The sequence below is a fragment of the Excalfactoria chinensis genome, chromosome 30, assembly GCF_039878825.1.
Source record: "Excalfactoria chinensis isolate bCotChi1 chromosome 30, bCotChi1.hap2, whole genome shotgun sequence".
In the NCBI taxonomy this organism is placed as follows: Eukaryota; Metazoa; Chordata; class Aves; order Galliformes; family Phasianidae; genus Excalfactoria; species Excalfactoria chinensis.
In genome coordinates, this window is record NC_092854.1 from 649,663 (window position 1) to 669,490 (window position 19,828).

Here is a 19,828-nt window from a genome sequence, read left to right on the forward strand (position 1 = left end):
CAACCCCCTGTGTTTAATTTTCCCCCATTCTCCTCCCTTTGAGATCCCCCTTCCTCTATATTTGGCACCCCCAAGGCTCTGGGCACCCCTAATCCCCTCTGGGCCCCCCAAACTCCTGTCATGTCCCTATGTCCAACTCCAGCCTCGGGCTCCTCCATGGGCAGAGGTGCACACAGACCTTGGCAGCTGTGGGGATGGGGGCAGCCCTGGGACAAACCAGGAGACTTGGATGGAGTCACCCTTTGATCCTCCAGTCTCACAGTTCCCTCATGGCTGCCCCATGGCTCTTCTTCCCCAGGTGCCACCACCTGTTGTTGTTGCCCTTCCTGGACCCGTGAGTTGAGGGGTGACCCTGGGACGAGGATGGGGCTGGGATGTGTTGCTGTTCTCTCAGTTCCCCTGGGCCTTGGGGACACCCCTGGTGTTCCAAAGCCTCTGTTGGGCACCCTCTTGCTATGGGTGGGCAACGGGAAGGGGAAGGAGGCAATGGGGGGCAGTTGGGGCTGAGCAGGCTACATGACCGTGACTTGGCCACGTTGTTCTAGTGCTCACAATGGGTCGCTGCACTACAGGGCACTTGGGGGACCCTGGGTGTCTTCGCAGCCCTGAAGACCAGGAATCAGGGGCTGCGAACTAATTGATGGCATGGAGGGGACTGTCCGTGGCCTGTTCCAGGGGGACCTGGGCACTGTCACCTCCAGCCCTTCCTTTGTGCTCTATGGGGCTGTGCAGAGAAATGGATCTGGAGGGGGCAGGCTCAGGGTGCCCTATTGGATGGCCCAGTCACCATGCAGGTGGGACAGGGGATGTGGCTTCTGTCCCCAGGGGACTCAACATCCTGCCCTGGGTCTCTTGGCTGCTGCCAGTCCTTCTCCTGCCCTGAGTCCTTGGGACAAGGCTCCTCCTTGCCAGTGCTGCACTCTGACATCCTCGGATGACCAGTGAAGACCCCGATGATCAGTGACACCTTCTGATGATCAATACATCCCTCAGCAAACCTAAACTCTCTGTGTCTGTGTCCTTGTTGTCATGCTCAGCAGGGACTGCTGGGATCTGTTCCTGCCTGGCTGTGGCCACCTCCAAGTAGTCGGTAACTCTGTGTATATATATGTATACAGACCCGTGTGCATATGGTGTTTTGATTATTGTTTATTTATAGGTAGATGTTTATATTGAGTATGATGTTGTGATGTAGAATAGCAAGAGCAAATATTACTAATATTATACTAATATTACATAAGACTATATGACAGTCTTTATCCCTTGTCTCAAACACTTCCAGCAGTAGGGTTTTGCTCCTAATGAGGAAGGGGTCTTGGAAGAATCCTCACTCTCTCTCCTTGTTCCTTTGCTTTTCTTCAAGGAGGTGGTGTGCAGTAATGACACAAATGGGTCTCAATGACCCAAATGGGACTCAGCAGCTGTTAAGCAGCCTCCGGTGGAGCTCTGTCTGTCCTGGGCACCCCATACCCGCATCAGCGTGTGTTGGGTGGGCTCTTCCTGCGGGGTGGGGCTTTGGTCTTTGGAGACTGACGTCTGGGAGACCCCGTTTCTTTCCTTATGGGAGGCAGAAATCCAGATCTGATGGTTGAGGACTCCTTGGGTAGGCTGGACTCAGCACGAGATGCTGCTGCTGCCATCTCTTGCATGGGAGACCCTGCTTCTTCCTTTATGGGTGGCAGCAACCCAGATGGGACAACAGAGGGTTCCTTGGGCAAACTGGGCTCACCATGAGATGTTGCTGCCGCCATCTTTTTAGTGGGAGACCCCGTTTTTTCCCTTATGGGAGGCAGCAATACAGATCTGTCACAAGACTCCTCGGGCAGGCTGGTCTCGCCACGGGATGTTGCTGCTGCCATTTCCTTGGCTTGTTCCCACTCTTCCCTGCTCTTCTCAACCCTCTTCCTCAGAAGTGTCACCGAGTCACATGCCCGAAGCGCCAGCTTGGATGGTTTGTCTGGGGTCTCATCTTCCTGCAGTTCGGGCAGCGCACCCTCATGCTGGGCTTCCTCTGCTTCTCCTTCTTCATCGAGGAACTTGACCCGTCTTGTTCGGCCCAGCCCTTCTTGGTTATCCGTTTCCTCATGGTCCTGCAGCTGGCAGCTCATCGGCTGCTCTGGGGCTGCATGCACTGCCCGGATGGGTGGCAGAACACTGAAAGGACAGAGCGGGAGGGGTCCACCTGAGTGGCTGATGGCTTTGGGGCCACATCCCTCAAGACTGAGCCAGGACCCTGGGCTGTAATGCAGCCTTCCCCACAGACAGCTGACCGGCTGCCCCGGGGCTCTCCGGAGATGTGGAGAGGGGCCAGCCCTGTGAGCTGGGGGGATCCTGGCATCCCCATCCCAGCACTCTTGGGTGACCACAAACAAGCAGCGACCCTTTGGTGTTAGGGAATGGGCTCTCGTTGGGTCACCTCCACGCACAACCCATCCCACAGCCTCCAGCCTCACCTGCAGGCGATGCTCTCCCTCCGCAGTCTGTTCTTTATCTTTCGCAACTGCCCTCCATCAACACTTGCAGTGCTCAGGCGTCTGATGAAGGTTGGAGTCTTGTCAAATCTTACTGCAGTTGGGAAGGAAGAGGAGATTCGCCATCAAGCCTTTGGCTCGCTCACAAGCAGCACTCAGGCCTGTTCCCAGAACCTGCCCTGAAACCATCTCTGTCCCCACTCCTCCTCTCTGCAGTTCAGCTCTGCTTTGGGGCTGCAGGAGGGATGCTGGGTTTGGGAAAGAGGAGTTGTCTGGTGACAGTAAGGCGGCAGGGTGACTTTTGGGGTCCCTGCCCTCCCAGTGGGGGAGGGCAGGGCCTGAGATCCCCACATCCTCCTGCCATAGCCAGGGATGGGGGTACGTCACACCCTGCACCTTCCTTTTGGACTGGCCAACCATAACCTAAGGGGAAGAGGCCGTGCTGAGCCGGCACAAAGGTTTGATGCACATCAGAGCCCTGGGCTGATGGTCAGCAAGGGACTGCCCACCTCCAGTTGGTTGTCCATGCTGTGGAAAGGAGCTGGAAGCCACTTTACCTTTCTTGCCCCCAGTAAGAGGTGGCAAAGTCTCTACTTTGGTTGCTTTCCCTGACCCAGAGAAGCTCCCGGAGGACTGGCGGCGTATCAGGGGCGGCAGTTTGGGGACCAACTCCATTTGAAACCTGGAAGCGAGGAAAAGGCAGTGAGCGGTGTGACAGTGCAACAGCAATCCTTGCCGCTCGCTCTGCTTGTCTGCTCACAGGCACGTTTTCGTGCTGCATGAAGGCTTTCTAAAGCCGTTAGCAGGGTCACTTGGGATAGGAGGAGGGGAAACAGTTTCAGGCGGAAAGAGGGAAGACTGGCTTTGGATGGGAGGAAGGTTTTGGCTGGAGGGTGGTGAGGCACTGGGATGTCTTGCCCAGAGAGCTGCTGGGTGCCTGGACAGGCATTCAAGGCCTGGCTGGACCAGGCTCAGAGCAACCTCATTTGGAGCTAGGTGTCCCTGTTCCCCACAGGGCAGTGGGACCGGGTGCTCTTTTTTTCCCTTCCTGCTCCAATCGTTCTGTGATTCTCTGGCACATCCTCCTGGGCAGGACACTGACGGACACAAGGCACAAGTGCTACAGAATGAGAGCTGAGCAGCTGCATCAAGCAGCAGAAAATACTCACTTGGGAAAGACAACAAGGCATCCAGAGAACACCAGGGAAGCCACCGGTGTCACACGGGACACCCCCATGTCCAGCAGCGAGGGGGCCTGCAGGGGAGGAACAGGGAGGTTGTGAGATGTCCTGGTCATGGCTGAGGCACTGGGGACACGAGGAGCCCGAGGCAGGGAGAGCTGACAGCACCGCAGCACCTGCACGGCTCGAGCAGCTGCCCAGGTCCTGCTGGGCCGTGTGCGGGCTGAGTGAGGCTCACGGCACTGCCCGGGCTATGGAGAAACCTACGGCTCACCTTGCGGACGGCTCTCCTGAAGTTCTCTTTCCCCGACAGCTTCTCGAGGAAGTCGTAATAGAACTTCATTTGGAAGGTCAGCCCGTCAATGAGCAGCACTCCAACATCCTTCAGAACCACAGCCACGTTCTCCCCATTCTGCAGGCAGCTGGAGAGCAGTGACACGGTGCTTTGGATGCACTTCTGTGCTGTCTTCCAGCTCACAGAGGCGGCTGCGGCCACCTGGCTGCTCTTCAGGGCCTCCACCTTCCTGTCAACTGAGAAAATACCAGGGATGGGGTTGATGATAAGGTTGCTCTTCCACCTAGAACTGCTTCTCAGGGACATCATCCAGAACGGCCCCGCGTTTGGACGGGCTCCTCAGAGGGGGAGGTCTGCTTCTGAGAAGGGAGGTGGTGGCCCTGTTTGCCCCATCCATGAAGCCAGCAAGGGTTTCATCCCCCCTCCTACCTGGCAGGGACCCCCTGCGGGACCTGAGGTGGTGCACTGCAATGAGGTTGCTGGCCAGTTGAAACACGGGCCAGCACAGGGTCACGGTCTTGTTCTCCATCCTGATCTCCTTGGAGATGATGTCAAAGGAGCCGAAGGTGGGAATCCAGACCCCCTGCGAGTAGAGGAGGAAGAAAGGGCGGAAGAGTTAAGGACTGTCTGGAGGAAGAGCTGGAGGTGGTTCTGTGTGGGGACAGTGCTCAGGAGCCCCCTCCTGCTGTTCAGAGGCACAAGCCAGGGCAGCGGGGATGGCTTTGGGGCTGCACAGCCCGCTCCTTCCCCTCGCCCTTCCTCCAAAACACAGCTCAGCAGGGAAACACGGGGTGAGTTTCCTGCTGTGTGTGCAGGGGAAGGCTCAGAGGAAGTCCAGGCTGAGCCAGACAGGGCGAGGAGGAACCCGACAGCCAACAAACACACCTTGTGCACCAGGAGCTGATCTCGGATGAAGGCGGCCACCGCATCCCAGACGGCAACTCGCTCTGGAGGGCAAAGGAAAAGCAGGTCACACTCTGCATCTGCCTCTTCCTGGCACCCCTCCCACTGCTGGGCAGGATGGAGGTGGCAGATGGAAAAGTGTCATCTCCATCCCAAGACTGGCTGCAGCACTGCTCCCATGGTGGCTGTGGGCCCGTGTACCTTCAGTTTCACTGCATGTTCGTCCAGAGGCATGGCCCACCATGGGGCCGTCCTCGCTCATTCCAGGTTGCTCCTTGTCGGCGTCAGCCATGCTGGAGCTCATCCTTCAGATGCGTCTGCTCTGTACCAGATGCTCCTTCAGGATGCAGGACCCACCTCTGTGCTCTGCCTTCACCCCCCTCCCGGGTGGCCGTGTCACAAACGCCACCACGGCAACGCGGTGACATCATGGCCAGCTGCCCATTATGATGCTGGCACTGCTGACCCATCTTTGCTTTCTCCCTCTCCCGGGCCTGTGAGTTGAGGGGAGAGGATGGGGCTGGGATGTGTTGCTGTTCTCTCAGTTCCCCTGGGCCTTGGGGACACCCCTGGTGTTCCAAAGCCTCTGTTGGGCTCCCTCTTGCCATGGGTGGGCAGTGGGAAGGGGAAGGAGGCAATGGGGGCAGTTGGGGCTGAGCAGGCTACATGACCGTGACTTGGCCACGTTGTTCTAGTGCTCACAATGGGTCCCTGCACCACAGGGCACTTTGGGGACCCTGGGTGTCTCCGCAGCCCTGAGGACCAGGCATCAGGGGCTGGGAATTAATTGATGGCATGGAGGGGACTGTCCGTGGCCTGTTCCAGGGGGACCTGGGCACTGTCACTTCCAGCCCTTCCTTTGTGCTCTATGGGGCTGTGAAGAGGAATGAATCTGGAGGGGCAGGCTCAGGGTGCCCTATTGGATGGCCAGAGACACCATGCAGGTGGGACAGGGGCTGTGGCTTCCGTCCCCAGGGGACCCATGTCCTGCCCCGGGTCTCTTGGCTGCTGCCAGTCCTTCTCCTGCCCCGAGTCCTTGGGGACAAACCCTGCAGGGACAAGGCTCCTCCTTGCCACTGCTGCCCTCTGGTGCCCAGTGAGGACCCCGATGATCAGTGACACCCTCTGATGATCAATAAATCCCTCAGCAAACCTACACTCTCTGTGTCCGTGTCCTTGTTCTCATGCTCAGCAGGGACTGGCCACCTCACAGTTCTGGGAGGCCTCCCCAGCTCCATGCCATGCACACCATGTCCTGCACCCCTGTGGGCTTCCCCTCCCTCACTCATCATCCGCTCCAAAGTCCTAAAGGATGGAGCTCCTCATGCTGCCATCAACCCCAGTACCCTCCCTCTGCTCTCTCTCAGTTCCTCCGTACATTTTCTCCCAAAGCCTTCGCCCTTTGATCCACCTCTGCATGGACACAGTGTGACCACAACACCCTACTTTTAGCCCCTCTCTTATTGCAGCCACTTGTCACTCCTTTGGGTCTGCTTTAGGCCGCGTGCCTCAGTGCCCCAACCCCCTACCCATCACCCAGAACAAGGGCTGCATATCCCCTCCCATGGACACCTCCCATCTTCCACTGACCAATGAAGCCCTCTGATGACCGGTGACATCCCAACTCAATCAACGAAGCCTTCTGATGGTCAGTGAACATCTCTGACAACCAGTGGAGCCCTCTGACAACCAGAAAAGCCTTCAGATGACCGCAGCCACCTTCTGATGTCACTGCAAGCCCTCTGATGGCCTGCAGCTTGCTGCTTCGTGTGCAGGGAAGAAAAGGGTGGGAAAGGAAGATGTTGACATCAGTAATGGTCTGTAATGTTTGTGTCACCACTCCTGCAGAACCACGAGCTAGTGTCTGTGACAAGTTGGTGATGTGTGCTGTTGTAACTCAGACGTTTGTACTTTGTGTGATCCTGTGTTTTATTCAGCTTACACAACGCGATGTATCCTCCGTGTGCTTTGTAACCACTGCAGCTGGTGACAGACAAGGCCAACAGGTCAGGGCAACATTTGTAACCGAGCCCCAAAACTCCTTCGGAGCAATTGTGTCCCACTGAAGTCCCTCTTCCCACGCCAAGCGGGAATGAGATGCACAGTCAGCCAGGGTTGGCCTTGCCGTGTCTGCACCCCATCATGTGGGTACCTGCAGTGCCCAGGCCAGATGATGTGCCCGGCAGTGCAAAGCCGGCCCACGTGTGTGCAGATGGCAAGGAGCGTGCCTGCAGCATCGTGCACCGACAGGGCCGTGTGTGGAGGGCATTCCCCATTGCAGCTCCGTGCTACCTGTTGTGGTTTGGGGATGTTTTGTAGATATCCCACATCAGAACATCATGCAGAGCGGTGGCAGTTCAAGAGTTCACCTTCTGGTCCTGTGGCCTGCCTTCTTTGGGCACTGTGGCTCTCAGAAGGGAGGGGAGGAGTGGCATTTCCCCAGAGGACTTTGAGCCCAGAGGAAGAAAGATGGAGCTCCCGGAAGGATGCCAGTATTTGACTTACGGAGATATTGTTACAGTTACCTGAGTCTTGGAAATTACAATACAAGGAAATTTCGACAATGAATTTCATTACAGTATTTTACCATCCAGTGCTGCTTATCCAAGCTCATGGCCTTGTTCAATAGAGCATATAAACACAAACAGTCTGGAATCCATGTACAAACGTTCAAATCCTCCGAGAACTGATAATGCTAATATTGCATCATCAGTTCATCACCAAAAATGATAAGTACCATCATTTTCAATACCCAGAGTTTTTGTACCTCTTCCCGAGACAGCAAAGAAGTCTTCAGAGAAAGCTCACAGCATCGTGGAAGAATAACACTGAGGAAAACGTCCATTAACACTCCCGACAGGAAACATCAGTCTGCAAACGGGAATCTAAGTTGAATCAGTGCAATCCCAGGTGGTCTTGTCTTCTGCAAAACAAGTGAAGAACCACAGTGTGAACATAGTTTGAAAAGTTAGAGGTGTTACACAGAAGAAGATCAGAACTCCTCAGAGGGCACAAGCAAATCTCCAGCAACTTTGGGCAGACGGTTCTTTTGCTGAAATTAGCAAGACTGTGAGGAAAACAAAGCAAAGCTACGCCCTGGATTGGTGCCACAGTTTGACATCCCCTGAACAGCAGTCTGAGTCCCACTGGCACGTGAGCAGACTCCAGGCAAGGAAAAACAGTCCAGCCACACCTGAGTTAGAAGAATAGCTTAAGTGATGGATTTGCTCACAGTAGGCAGAGGACGGTTACAAGCCGGCTCTAATAACACTGCTGTCAAGAGGTGATGATGTTGCTGCAGCACTGCAGCTACTACTGAACTTCCCAGTACATCAGTAGCCAAATATGCTACTGAATAGGAAAGACAAAACTATTTTAAAAAAATCTCTCAGTCCTTAGGGACGCATTCTAAGTGACGAAAGGTAAAACAAAGCAGAGCCCAGAGCTGTATTAAATCTCTACTCGGGTCACAATTCCTTTGTCGCCATATCTGATTGCTCTTTTGGTTTCTGAAAGTGCTCGGCAGAAATCCAAGAGTTTACGTGGATAAAACCTCAGGATAACATCCATTTACTTACACGCTACTATTGTCAAATAATCCAAGTCAAGTCTACTTTACAAGCAAGTGTGCAACAAGCAGAAGAAGCGAAGAAGAACGTCACATTGAGTTCACATTCTTCAAGGTGCAAATCGCAGCTATTCCTGCCCCAAACGTTCTGTTTCTTCAATTGCAAATAACAGCTTTTCCTTCAGCTGCTCCTAATTCTTCTAGGGTGGAAGGTGCAAGCGACTGAAAATGAAAAGAAAGAGAAACCTTAAGTATTGAAGAACAGCTTAGACCACCAAAAAAATCCACTAGGAACACAGGCATGTGAACTGTCCTGTTCAGAGGGATAACTGCATTTGTACCCTCCAAAACAGCTGTATCTTGACGTGCGTTTGTCTGTGAGAGTTAAAGCACAACAAGCACTTGAGCAGCGATAACTTTCCAGAACTGGCAACGTGTTTAGTAACAACTCTCACCTTATCTCTCTTCTGTATCTGAAATTTGAAATCTGAGCATCTTCACAAAGCACCAGCAGAACTGAGAAACTGAGCAGAAGCTACATTTCCTCCAGCCAAGAGGGAGCACGAATGCGGCTATTTGTTTTCATTGCCAAGATCAGGTCTGGTGATAATGAAAGATCGATCCCAGACTCTTTAGAAGAAAGTACTACCTTCAGTACTAAAAGTAACTTGATGTTTTTAGTGGTGTGCAAATCCACGGCATTTACAATGGAATCAGCTCCACAACAAAACTGCTCTTCAGAAGTTCAGCTATTACTCAGCAGAGCTTACTGCCATCACCCAGTGTTTTGCTTTCACACAATCTCAGCCACTTCCATATCACACCCACTTCCTACAATGTGAAAGGAGATTGTCATTCCTAAGAACAGAACCACGGCAGAGTTTGACCCTTCGTACTTACCAGGAGTGACTTCTAGGAACCAGTTTTCCTTCCCAACTTTCTCAACGCAAAATTTTTGGGGTCCGTTGCTCCCTGTACAAAAATCAAGCAATGAATTCTTAGGTCTAACTGCCTGTGTCTACCAGTAGTTAATACATGACAACAGCGCGAGAAAGGCTCAAAAACAAGATTAGAACTACTTGCAGAGCACAAAGACATCTGTCTCTCACTACATCCCTCTGAAGAAATCCACGTAGTGAAATGCAAAACTATCAAGCGGTTTTCAAAGAAACTCAACCACTGCATCACATCGTTGGTTTGCTACTGGAAGGAATCCCTGGAGTTTACCTAGTCCTTCTACTCTGAGCAAGCAGGGATACCCAGAGCAGGCTGCCCTGCCAGGACCACGTCCAAACCATCTACCGAGTCACTGATGCAAGGCATGTTCACATTCCCTCCGTCCCTTTTTCTGTCACAGCTCTACCCACATGGAAGACTCGGAAAAAAGATTCCAAATAAACTCATTAGAAAATACCCTTAAACACACAGCTTGGTCCTTATTAGGAAAAAAGGAATTAACACAAGCATAAAATGCATTAAAGAGGGCTCGTTACCTGTGAAGTCAGCAAATCCTCCCACTGGTAATCCACACGTTCCAGTAACAAACGGTAGAAGTCTCATTCTCTTCTCGTTATCTATTTCTTTCACAAACTGAAAAATAACAATTAACACTGATGTTAAGTTTAATATTGAGACGTTCACTTCCCCATCACCCCTCGGACAGCTGGATCAGCAGTTATCATTTATATTTACACGCTATGTATCTGTTGAGTAATTCTGACTGCTGCTCACTAAGCTGTTGCTGTGTTCTTATGAGGAAAAAAAGATGTCTACAAACCTGACAGAACCACAGCATCTGTCTGCTGGTTCTGGTATAACGCCGGTAGATGGTATGCCTCTGCCAGTCATTCGGATCCATTTCTTGCATTCCACACAGGAGCACCTTTAAGGGAGAAAAAGGGTCATAAACATGGAAACTACAAGCTAGTTGCTTCTACAGCAAGACTATTGTACTTAAATACTACTGTATCATGAAGTACATACTACTGTACTTCAAAGCACCTGCTCGTTTTTAATATTAAACTCTCAGACTTCCACAGCAAATAACAACATCCGCTCACAAAGAAAATGTGGAGAGGCCACAAAAGAGAAAACCCAGTCACGAAAACGTTTGTATTTAGACATTCAAACTAGGAACGTATACTTTGCCATTGCCTAACCGTACCATTCTGTGCTAGAAATACGATGTTCTGCTGCAGAGTATAATTTGGAGAGAACAAAAGCAGCTAAAACCTGGTCCACTCAGTAATTTAACCATCCACTGATATCTGGTTCTTATCTCCCTTGCTTTCCAATTGCTCACTCTATAAACACACGCAAATCACATTGTCAAGGATGACAAAAACACCATTAGCCAAAAAAAATTATGCTGGCAGAATCTTAACATTAGAAATGTGTCTAAGTTGGTTGCAAAGAAGAAAGCGAAGAACAACACACTAACCAAATACTCACTGATACAGAAGGCTTCTCTCACGTGAGCATCCTGGAAACAGAACCACCAGCCTTAATGAACTCTGCTCTTCAGACACTGACTGAAATTGAAGGATTACGTGGAGCAGCCTGGATCTGGCAATAGTCAAAGAATCCTTTACCTCCAGCTCCTTAGCATCAAAGTACCGCAGACACTGCTGTGGCAGAATTGCGTTGAAGCCTTCAAAAAAAGCTTGTGTCTGTTCCTCAGCGCTTCGGGAAAGTCTCCATTCTGCTACCTGCTACATTCAGCCTGGAAAAGACACAGAAGGATCATTTAAAATGGGCTACGCCAACCCAAGTTCATCTTTGTTAGTTTCTTTTATAATGAACCGTAAGCTGTGTTAAGAAAAATGATGGAAAGCTCTGGGGATAGAGCACTGTATAACTGTATTCTAACTGTATTCGCAACCTTCACTCTGCGCAAACAATTTTAAGTTTCCAATGTTTCCAACCACTCAACTATGGAAAGTAGTTTAGGCTCAAACAGGAGGCACCATCTACTCACTGATGATATTAATGAGAGCACAGCAGTCCCTTGCTATTCGGAGGAAGAAAAAAATGCAGAGCTGAAATCATCTGATATCTAATATCCTCCCCAGAAAGCTCAGTCATTATCCACGACAAGGTAAAATGGAGGTCAAGTGGTACTGGTGAGGATAAGGAGGACTGCTAGCTTACCAAGAAACAACTACGTCCATTTGGAAAGCTCCATATTTGTTTCTGTTAATCATGAAACTTTGCTCTGAGGTAGAAACTCCACTCTCCATTCATAAAAGGGTGAAAAGCAGGCAGGAGACCTGAAGAACCTGAACCCAGGGAGAAGCAGATATGATGCTGAATTCAAGCCTATGCAAATGTCACCATTTGTGTGAAACCTTTCCAGATGACTCGTGACAAAAGCAATTTCTACTCCCTCATCCCTCAAAACCTTCCCACAAAAAGCCTTCGCAGATCTGATGGTAAGAAAGAGGGAAATTCTACGGCCACAGAAATAAAGCGCGCAGAAAGCCCATCTGCTGAAGACAGAGGAGTGAGCCGTGCTCAACCAACACTGCTTCAGCGCACGCTTACAGTAAGGCACACCTACCTTGTGCTGGCCACGCAGGAAGCTCGTGACGCAGCTCCAGACTGCTCTCCTGAGGCCCAGCTTCATTTCACGGCCACTCACGCTCTGCTGCTGGACATTCTGCAACGGAAAAGCCACCGGATGCAAATCCCATCCCTCGCAGATGGCATCAGACCTCCGCTCTCACGGCAGTCGCACTCACGGCTCCGCGGGAGAAAGCAGACGTGTGCTTACCGAGCGAGCGCTGTTTGCTGCCAGCTGCTGGTAGGAACCCAATCCTAACTCGACAGTACCAACTATGCCTAACTCTGCAATGGGAACAACCAACTACTCCTAACACTACAGCATGAAGAGGAACAAACTCCTAACAAGAAAACACCAACTCCTAACACTAAACCTACTCCTAAACCTACTGCTAACACTAAAACATGAACAATAACCTATGCCTAACTCGAAAACACCAACAATAACCTACGCCTAACTCTAAAAATAAACTTAACCCAAAAACCAACAAGAGAAACAGGGACTGGGACATACAGCGTAAAGATGGGACTGGGGGCCCACAGAACTTGGCTGCAGAAGAGGCCCGAAGGAGGAGCAGATGTTACAAAAATACCACCCAGCTAATGCCGGGGGCAGGGGCTGCGCAGCAGGTAAGGAGCTCAGCGCCTGGACCAGCAACGGTGGAGCTGCGATGGTGCCAATGCGGGGCCTGGCACGGTGGTGTGGTGCCAGGCCAGCTGAGCCGCGGGTGGATCCACCTCCATGGGCTCCGCATGGTTGCTGGTCATCAGGCTGGTGCAGGCGCGATGGAAATGGGCTCTCTTAACCCTCCTCTGCCTGATGGTCATGGCGGGCCCCCTCCTCATTTTCGCTTCCAGGGCCCCCAGCTCCATCCTCCCTCCTGAAACTGGGCAAACTTCAACCCTCGCCCTCTTCACTGCTGACATGGCTGTTATCTGCCACAGCTCTCAGATGCGAGTGCGTTGCGCGCGGCAGCGGTGACCAAGGTGACCAAGGTGGGGAGGGTTCTAAACTGGCAGCCGCACTGATGGTGCTGGCGTTCCACATAGGATGAGGAGGGGGCTGGAGGCGCCAACACAGCAGCAGAAACGCGACGTGCTCCCGACTGCTCGCACTGTTCAAAGCTCCCTCTCCCTCCCTCCGGCCTATGAAGGCGGCCCTTCAAAGCAACAAACACCTCCACGCCAAACCGCAGCCCGGACTCGTCCCGCTCCCTGCAATCCAGACCGAGTCCGTCCGTACCGACCTTCATCCATGCCCACCGCCCCAGCCAAATACGGCACCGAGGCGGATCCATTCCTCACCCGCGCTTTGCTCGGCACCAATTCCGGCGGGGAGTCCTCATTCGGACACCTGAAACAACAAGGCACACTGAAAGTAAGAATTAGGTAAATAGGGGCCTTTCATGAAGATTAAGCATCGTAGGCTTTGGGGAATGTTAGAAGAAAAGGACTAGTGGGACATGTCGACACTGCTATAGTTATAATACAGTTGGGATAACACAGCTGGGTCTATAGTTAAGACAATACCGTTGGGGGTATGCATAAGGGAAAGGTAGCCAAAGAAATTGGCTTTGACTGATTGAGTAGAGGAACTGGGTCAAAGGAACCTGAGGAAGACTACTGACTTCATCCCAACGACCACCGGAGCGAGACCCCCACTACGGACTGCGCACGCGTCAGTAGGAGGGACAGCATGTGCATGAGTTCCCGGAAAAACAATGGATATGTTAGGAATATGGATACGCTTGCTCTATAACTTGCTAACGCTTCTGTCCATCAGTGCACATGCTAGGAGGAGCCATCCCCCATGTGCCCAGCGCTGAATAAACACGTACCTGCTTTATAACCTGATCCTGGTTATAGAGTCTGATTCCGCACGTCAACACCGACACGTCGCACAACAGCGGACCGAAGCACGCCGGGGAGTCGCGGCTCGGCACCCGGCGCCACCCGGATCTTACAGCCAGCGAGCGACCGGCAAACAAACGGACGTCTTCCTGCCGCGCGGCCCAGCACGGCCGGAGCCGCACCGCACGATCCGGGCCGGCTCAGGCTCTGCCTCCAGGCTTTTGGGGCCGGCCGGCTGACTCCGCAGCGAGACCGGGGAGCCGCCTCTGGGTGCCGGCAGCGCCGCGAGCTCCTCCCCCGGCAGCCCCTCCGTGCCCCGGCACCGAGGCCCGACCCCGTCCGCAGCGCACAGCCCGCTCCTCCCGGCCCCGCCGGGCCGCCATGTTGCATCGCCCCGGAAGTGCTCTCCGCCGCCGCCAAGCACTTCCTGTCACGTGGCTCAGGCCGGGCTGGGGGCGGCCCGGGGCCTGTTGGGGGGGGGGCGGCTGCCGGAAAAGGACCCGGTCACGAACGGCTCATGTCGTGTCTTTCCTCTCGCTTTCTTTCCTTTCCCTCCCCCTTTCCTTCCTCTCCTCACACGGTCTGTGCTCCAGACCCCTCACCAGCTTCATAACCCTCCTCTGAACGTGTCTCTCTTGCAGTGAGGGGCCCAAAACTGAACACAGTACTCGAGGTGCGGCCTCACCAGTGCCGAGTGCAGGGGGACAATCACCGCCCTGTTCCTGCTGGTAACACTGTTTGTGATACACACCAGGATGCCGTTGGCCTTCATGGCCACCTGGGCACACTGTGGGCTCATGTTTAGCCGAGCATCAATCAGTTCCCCCAGCTCCGTTTCCTCCACACAGTCCTCCAGCCACTCCGCCCCAAGCCTATAGCGCTGCCTGGGCTTGTTAAGGCCAAAGTGCAGGACCCGGCATTTGCTCTTGTTGAACCTCATCCCATTGCCTTCAGCCCGGCTCTCCAGCCTGTCCAGATCCCTCTGTAGGGCCTCGCTACCCCCAGGCAGATCCACACTCCCAGCCAATTGAAACGTGGGACAAGCAGCTCCATTTCCAGGGAGGGACGTGAAGCCGACCGCTTCGTGGCCCTGCGATTGCCAGCCCGAGCCAGGCACCTTTTGAGCAGCTACTGAAAGAGGCAGCACCACTATTCAAATGTTTGTTTGGCTTTTATTTGCAAGAAAGAGATGCTAAATGCAACCAAAATGCATTTCAATGGGAAATCAAATAGGCGGGATACTGGTAATGACTAAAGACACAGCTTCCTTAGTTCCTCTCCGCAGTCCACAAAAGGGAAAGCACGTCCATGCCTGAAAACAGGACCACGCAGTCTGTGTCCTTTGGTGCACCTCTGAGGAAGCATTCCAAGCGATTCTGCTGTCCTTTGCGCCTCACTGCTCAAGCCCTTATCGTTTCTTTTTGCTTTCCTTCTTGGCTTTCTTGCTCAGCTGTGCAGCACTCGCCTTGGGTTTCTTCACCGTCTCCCAAGTCTTAGACTCAAAACCCTCCGAGTCCTACAAGAAGCAATTGGGACACAGTCAGGGAGCTCCCTAACAACTGGCTGACAGCTGGCTTTGGGAGCTCAAGTCACCTGACCGAGCAGCTTTGGGGACCAGCACTGGAAATCGCCTTCCTGACCTCAGGGCACATTAGAAACTCCCCCTCTGTCTAGTTGCCAAAAATCCCATGCAAACCAGAGCCTAAAGTCCTCTATAGCAAGGCGGTCCTTGGCTAGTGGACCCCCTGCCTGGCAGCTCATAGGGCGCAGCAGCAGCTGCAGGATAGGACAAGCTGGCACCTCAAGGCTGCTGGAGTGCGGAAGGAAGGACAGAAGCAAGTGCGGCACTCTCAGCAGTGCCGGGGCACTCTGCCGTAGGCAACAGCTACAGACGGTTCCCTCCCAGCCCACTGCCTGAGCATTGCTATCAGTCTCACACAGCGCTACTTACTGCCTTTGGGGACTTGGAAACTGGCAGGATGATGGCCAGAACACACGGGAGCTGGAAAAGGGCTCCAAACAAGAGTCCGCAGCGCAGCACGTTCTCCATTAGTGTGGGCTCAGGGATCTCAGGTGGCGAGAAATGCAGTTCAGCAGCCATAGTGCAGACAGCCTGCTGCTCCACTGCTCTCACGGAGGCTGCCTGCTGAGAGGGGGAAAAAGGCACCGTTAGTCTCAGGCACTGCGACGGGGTCACTTCCTGCTAGCAAACATTTCCAGGCTAACTTAGAGAGCTGCTCGGAAGAGATCCAGGGCCTACTGACCCGAGAACAAAGAGGGACATCAAACTTGCATTCCAGTTCCCTTTGCCAGCCTGCCTAGGACAAGAGCCCTCAGCCTTCAGTACTGCTGCACTTGCAGGTGGGGGAAGAGAAGCAGAGGGGACGGGTGGACGTCAAATAAGGGAAGAGCTTACCAGGCAAGATTAAACCTATCCCTGAGCTCCATCACACACACGTAACCACTGCCCTATTACTATCACAGCAATGTTATTCTTACCATTAAAGTTACCCATGTTCACGTACCTGGTTGTGGACGTGTTCGCGGCCTTGCAGCTGCTGTGCTCTGCAATGCCAGCCACGGAAATAAAGCGAGCAGAAAGCTGATCTGTTGAAGACAGAGGAGTGAGCCGTGCTTAACCAGCACTGCTTCAGAGCACGCTTACAGTAAGGCACACCTACCTTACAACGGCAGCTCCAGACGCAGCTCCAGACTGCTCTCCTGAAGCCCAATTGCATTTCACAGCCACTCACGCGCTGCCCCTCGACAACCTGCAACAGAAGAGTCACAAGCTGCAAATCCCATCCCTGGGAGATGTCAGCACATCTCTGCACTCGTGGAGCAGCGCTCACGTCTTCGGGTGAGAAAGCAGGCGTGTGCTTACCGAGTGAGCGCTGTTTGCTGCCAGCTGCTGGTAGGAACCCACCCAACTCTAAGTACGAACAGTAACCTAAGCCTAACTCTAAAACAGGAACAAAAACCTACACCTAACAATAAAACACCAACAGTAACCTAAGCCTAACTCTAAAACAGGAACAATCCTCTACTCCTAACACTAAAACATGAACAGTAACACCTACTCCTAATCAAAAACATGAACAATAACCTACTCCTAACTCAAAAACACGAACAATAAACTACTCCTAACACTACAACTAAACTTAATGTGAAAAACAACAATAGAAACAGGGCTAAGATGGGACATAGGAGGGTTAAGATGGGACCGGGGACCCGCAGTGGAGGAGCAGATGTTAAATGAAGTCTCCCGGCTAATGCCGGGGGCCGCGCAGATGGGAAGGAGCCCTGCGCCTGGACCAGCGATGCTGCAGCCCTGGTGGTACTGATGCGGGGCCTGGCACGGTGGTGTGGTGCCAGGCCAGCTGTGCCGCGGGCGGATCCACCTCCATGGGCTCATCCAGAGGTGGATCCACCTCCATGGGCTCATCCAGAGGTGGATCCACCTCCATGGGCTCCACGGAGGTGGTCACGGGGCTGGTCCAGGCGCGATGGGAACGGGCTCTCTTGCCTGTCTGCTGCCCGATGGTCATGGCGGGCCCCCTCTTCCTCTTGGATCCTGCGGTCCCCGGCTCCATCTTCCCACCTCCATCCTGCCCATCGTCCAGCCTCGCTCTCTTGGCTGCCCACATGGCTGTTGACGGCCAGAGCTCGGAGAGGCGAGTGCGTTGCGTGGGGCAGCGGTGACCAAGGCGACGGCTGTGACATGGCCAGGGTTCTAAAATGGCGGCCGCGCTGCTGGCACTGCTGGCACTGGCGTTCCACATGGCATGAGGAGGGGGCTGGAGGGCAGGGCACGGCACGGCAGCCAGAAGGCACTCGCTGTGCCCAGCGGGCAGCCCTGCTCTCCGGCCAGCAAGAGGGCACAGAGGAGCCGGCCCTGAGCAAAGGGCCCTCGGCCTCCTTCGGCCTCCCCCTTCCACCACAAGGGAATCTCTTCGGGCTGCCATACGCAGCACGCAGCACCACGCTGATGGGGCTCCTGAGCTCAGCGCCAACAACAGCAGGCTCCAAAGCGGACCTGACTACGCCTGCCTCCTGGGACACACAAGCTCTGCTCTCCATGTTGGCATCCAGCGCCTCTCCTTGGGCGGCCTCTTGGGGGATTCAACCACGACCCACCATTAATACCTCCAGCTTCCACATCCAACAGACTCACAACGGCAGCAACAAGGCGGGCAGGAACGGGCCGTGCTGCTGACTGCGGGCGCTTGTCAAGCCTCCCTCTCGCTGCCCCCATTCTGCTCGGGCAGCCGGTCCCAGCAACAAACACCATCACACACAACTGCAGCCCTGACTCGTCCCGCTCGCCGACAGCCAGAGGAAGGACATGGATTCACCTTCCTTCAGCTCCGCACTCGCTGGCACCGCACGCATCGCCTCTGCGTGCCGCCAGCACCGCGAGCTGCTCCGCCGACATCCCTCCGTGCCCCGCACCGCGGCCCGGCCCCGCTGGCAGCACACAGCCCGCTCCTACCGGCCCCATTCAAACTGCCGCCACGCCGCGCTGCCCCGGAAGCGCTCTCGGCCGGCAGGAAGCACTTCCTGCCCCGGCCCTAGCAACCGCCTGCGCCGTCCCGTTGCTAAGGGCGGCCTGGGGCCGGCCCGGGCCTGTGGGGGGGGTTCGCTCCCGGATTCCTGGCGGGTGGCGCCGGCGGCACGGAGCTTTCCTTCTCCTTTCCTGCTCTGGCCTTTTGGACTCCTCTTTTCCTTTCCTTTCTTTGCCTTCCTTCCCCTCCTCTCCTCCTTTCCCTTCACGTTCCGCCCACACTCAGTACGCAGATCTCCAACGGAGGTGCCTGCAGAAGCTCGTCTGTGCAGGCAGTCAATGGCTCGTGCTGTGCTTCGCTGCTTTGTGCTCTTCAATGGCCGCTCAGTCGTGCCCTTTCCTAACCCCTTGTGCACTATCAGGATGGCCCGGCTGGCTTTGCTGCAGAGCCTCATCGGAGAGTCTGCAGACGTGGGGGAAAAGCTCAGCAGCTCAGCAGCTGCCGAGGGAAGGTTTCATGCCCTGGCCTGCACACAGCCCGGCCCTCCCTGCTCTGCGTTCCTGGCGTCCCCTGCGGCCCCTGTGCTGTGACCAACACGAGCGGGGCTCAGGCCCAACGCCCTCCCTGCTGCCGGCCCTCCCCCATGCCCATGTGCTGCACCCACACCGGCTGCCCCAGCCCCGCAGCCCTCCTGCAGGCAGCACAGCCCCAGGCACCGGGCTCGGCCCCAGCCCCGAGGTGCTGCTGCACGGGCTGAGCCCAGACCTAAGATGCAATGACCATTCACAAGTATTTGGGTTTCCCTCATTTTCCCCCTTTGCTGCACCCAACCCGACAATCCTGTCTCCCATCTCCAGCAGCGCTTCTTGCTGCCAGGCAGGCAGGCAGGCAGCAGGAGGCAGTGCCTCGTGGCTCGCTGGACCGAGTCCACCGTGCAGGCTGGAGGAAGGAGGAAGAAGCCAACAAACCAATTGAAAATGGCCACCAGACACTCTTGTCCTCCAGCCTCTCCTCTTTTGGCTCTCGCTCAGCAATGTGCCCTTGCTGCCCCCTGGCACTAAACACGCGGCGCTGCCCATCATGAAGCCATTGGACTGAAGCAGCGCAGCACGGTGTAAATGGGTTACCTAGATTTACCTGTGATAGAGGCTGCTGCCCCTGGAAGGAGGGAAATGGACAAAAACAGTGGCAGCAGTCTAAGGAGAAAACTTACTTTACCAAATACGATATTGGAATACAAGATAACACAATATGATACAATATAATTGCGGCTAATAAATCGAACAAGACAGAGAGAGAGAGAGAGAGAGAAAAAGTGTCCCCGAGAACCGGGAGGCCTACAGTGATCTCTAGGCAACGGGCTGGAACGTTTTGAGAGAGAGAGACGACAGGGCCAGAGCGCTCCGAGAGAGACAGAGCGAGAGAGAGAGCGTTCCAGGCTGGGAGCGAGATTATATATGTGTCCTCCTCCGGTGATTCGTCTCTGGCTGCGT

General features: G+C 54.2%; 3 protein-coding genes across 14 annotated transcripts; all 3 read right to left on the minus strand.

Moving 5' to 3' along the window:
• Nucleotides 1-1,333: 1,333 nt before the first annotated feature.
• LOC140263423 (uncharacterized) lies at nt 1,334-7,416 on the minus strand. The gene is made up of 8 exons (XM_072358302.1): nt 6,441-7,416; nt 4,833-4,894; nt 4,377-4,530; nt 3,927-4,183; nt 3,641-3,726; nt 3,029-3,153; nt 2,454-2,565; nt 1,334-2,154 (listed from the first exon to the last, which is right to left on the minus strand). Exons 1-8 carry the CDS (start codon nt 6,508-6,510, stop codon nt 1,476-1,478), a joined length of 1,545 nt encoding a protein of 514 aa, XP_072214403.1. The 5' UTR covers nt 6,511-7,416; the 3' UTR covers nt 1,334-1,475.
• Nucleotides 7,417-7,803: 387 nt separating this feature from the next.
• On the minus strand, nt 7,804-14,229 carry LOC140263419 (E3 ubiquitin-protein ligase Itchy-like). Of its 8 annotated transcripts, none has more exons than XR_011905907.1 (9): nt 13,818-14,229; nt 13,285-13,333; nt 11,978-12,076; nt 11,569-11,696; nt 10,870-11,140; nt 10,196-10,300; nt 9,912-10,008; nt 9,319-9,390; nt 7,804-8,640 (listed from the first exon to the last, which is right to left on the minus strand). XR_011905907.1 is itself a non-coding variant. In XM_072358298.1 (9 exons), exons 6-9 carry the CDS (start codon nt 10,283-10,285, stop codon nt 8,600-8,602), a joined length of 300 nt encoding a protein of 99 aa, XP_072214399.1. In that variant the 5' UTR covers nt 10,286-10,300; nt 10,870-10,900; nt 11,010-11,140; nt 11,569-11,696; nt 11,978-13,333; nt 13,818-14,229; the 3' UTR covers nt 7,804-8,599. The 8 variants fall into 8 exon arrangements, 3 of the variants coding, with proteins under 3 accessions (XP_072214399.1, XP_072214397.1, XP_072214398.1); XR_011905904.1 differs by having other exon boundaries at nt 13,227-13,333; XR_011905908.1 differs by having other exon boundaries at nt 13,223-13,333.
• Nucleotides 14,230-15,006: 777 nt separating this feature from the next.
• On the minus strand, nt 15,007-18,360 carry LOC140263424 (protein MANBAL-like). 5 transcript variants are annotated; one of them, XM_072358306.1, is made up of 5 exons: nt 18,323-18,360; nt 16,512-16,601; nt 16,356-16,437; nt 15,782-15,976; nt 15,007-15,346 (listed from the first exon to the last, which is right to left on the minus strand). In XM_072358306.1, exons 4-5 carry the CDS (start codon nt 15,929-15,931, stop codon nt 15,239-15,241), a joined length of 258 nt encoding a protein of 85 aa, XP_072214407.1. In that variant the 5' UTR covers nt 15,932-15,976; nt 16,356-16,437; nt 16,512-16,601; nt 18,323-18,360; the 3' UTR covers nt 15,007-15,238. The 5 variants fall into 5 exon arrangements, with proteins under 5 accessions (XP_072214407.1, XP_072214405.1, XP_072214404.1 ...); XM_072358304.1 differs by having other exon boundaries at nt 18,186-18,347; XM_072358303.1 differs by having other exon boundaries at nt 18,005-18,347.
• Between the last annotated feature and the right edge of the window lie 1,468 nt (nt 18,361-19,828).

Bases quoted from the DNA above. Each gene is read 5' to 3' on its own strand.
- LOC140263419 (XM_072358296.1), bottom strand. From the start codon at position 10,285: ATGCAAGAAATGGATCCGAATGACTGGCAGAGGCATACCATCTACCGG. The intron at 10,009-10,195 runs GTTTGTAGACAT...GTTATTTTTCAG, and splicing joins AGATGCTGTGGTTCTGTCAG to TTTGTGAAAGAAATAGATAA. The intron at 8,641-9,318 runs GTAAGTACGAAG...TTTCATTTTCAG, and splicing joins GTTCCTAGAAGTCACTCCTG to TCGCTTGCACCTTCCACCCT.
- LOC140263423 (XM_072358302.1), bottom strand. From the start codon at position 6,510: ATGTTCACTGACCATCAGAAGGCTTCGTTGATTGAGTTGGGATGTCAC. The intron at 4,895-6,440 runs GTCAGTGGAAGA...TTTGCCCTCCAG, and splicing joins GTCATCAGAGGGCTTCATTG to AGCGAGTTGCCGTCTGGGAT. The intron at 4,531-4,832 runs GTGTGTTTGTTG...CTCTACTCGCAG, and splicing joins ATCAGCTCCTGGTGCACAAG to GGGGTCTGGATTCCCACCTT.
- LOC140263424 (XM_072358306.1), bottom strand. From the start codon at position 15,931: ATGGCTGCTGAACTGCATTTCTCGCCACCTGAGATCCCTGAGCCCACA. The intron at 15,347-15,781 runs GTAAGTAGCGCT...TGCTTCTTGTAG, and splicing joins TTTCCAAGTCCCCAAAGGCA to GACTCGGAGGGTTTTGAGTC.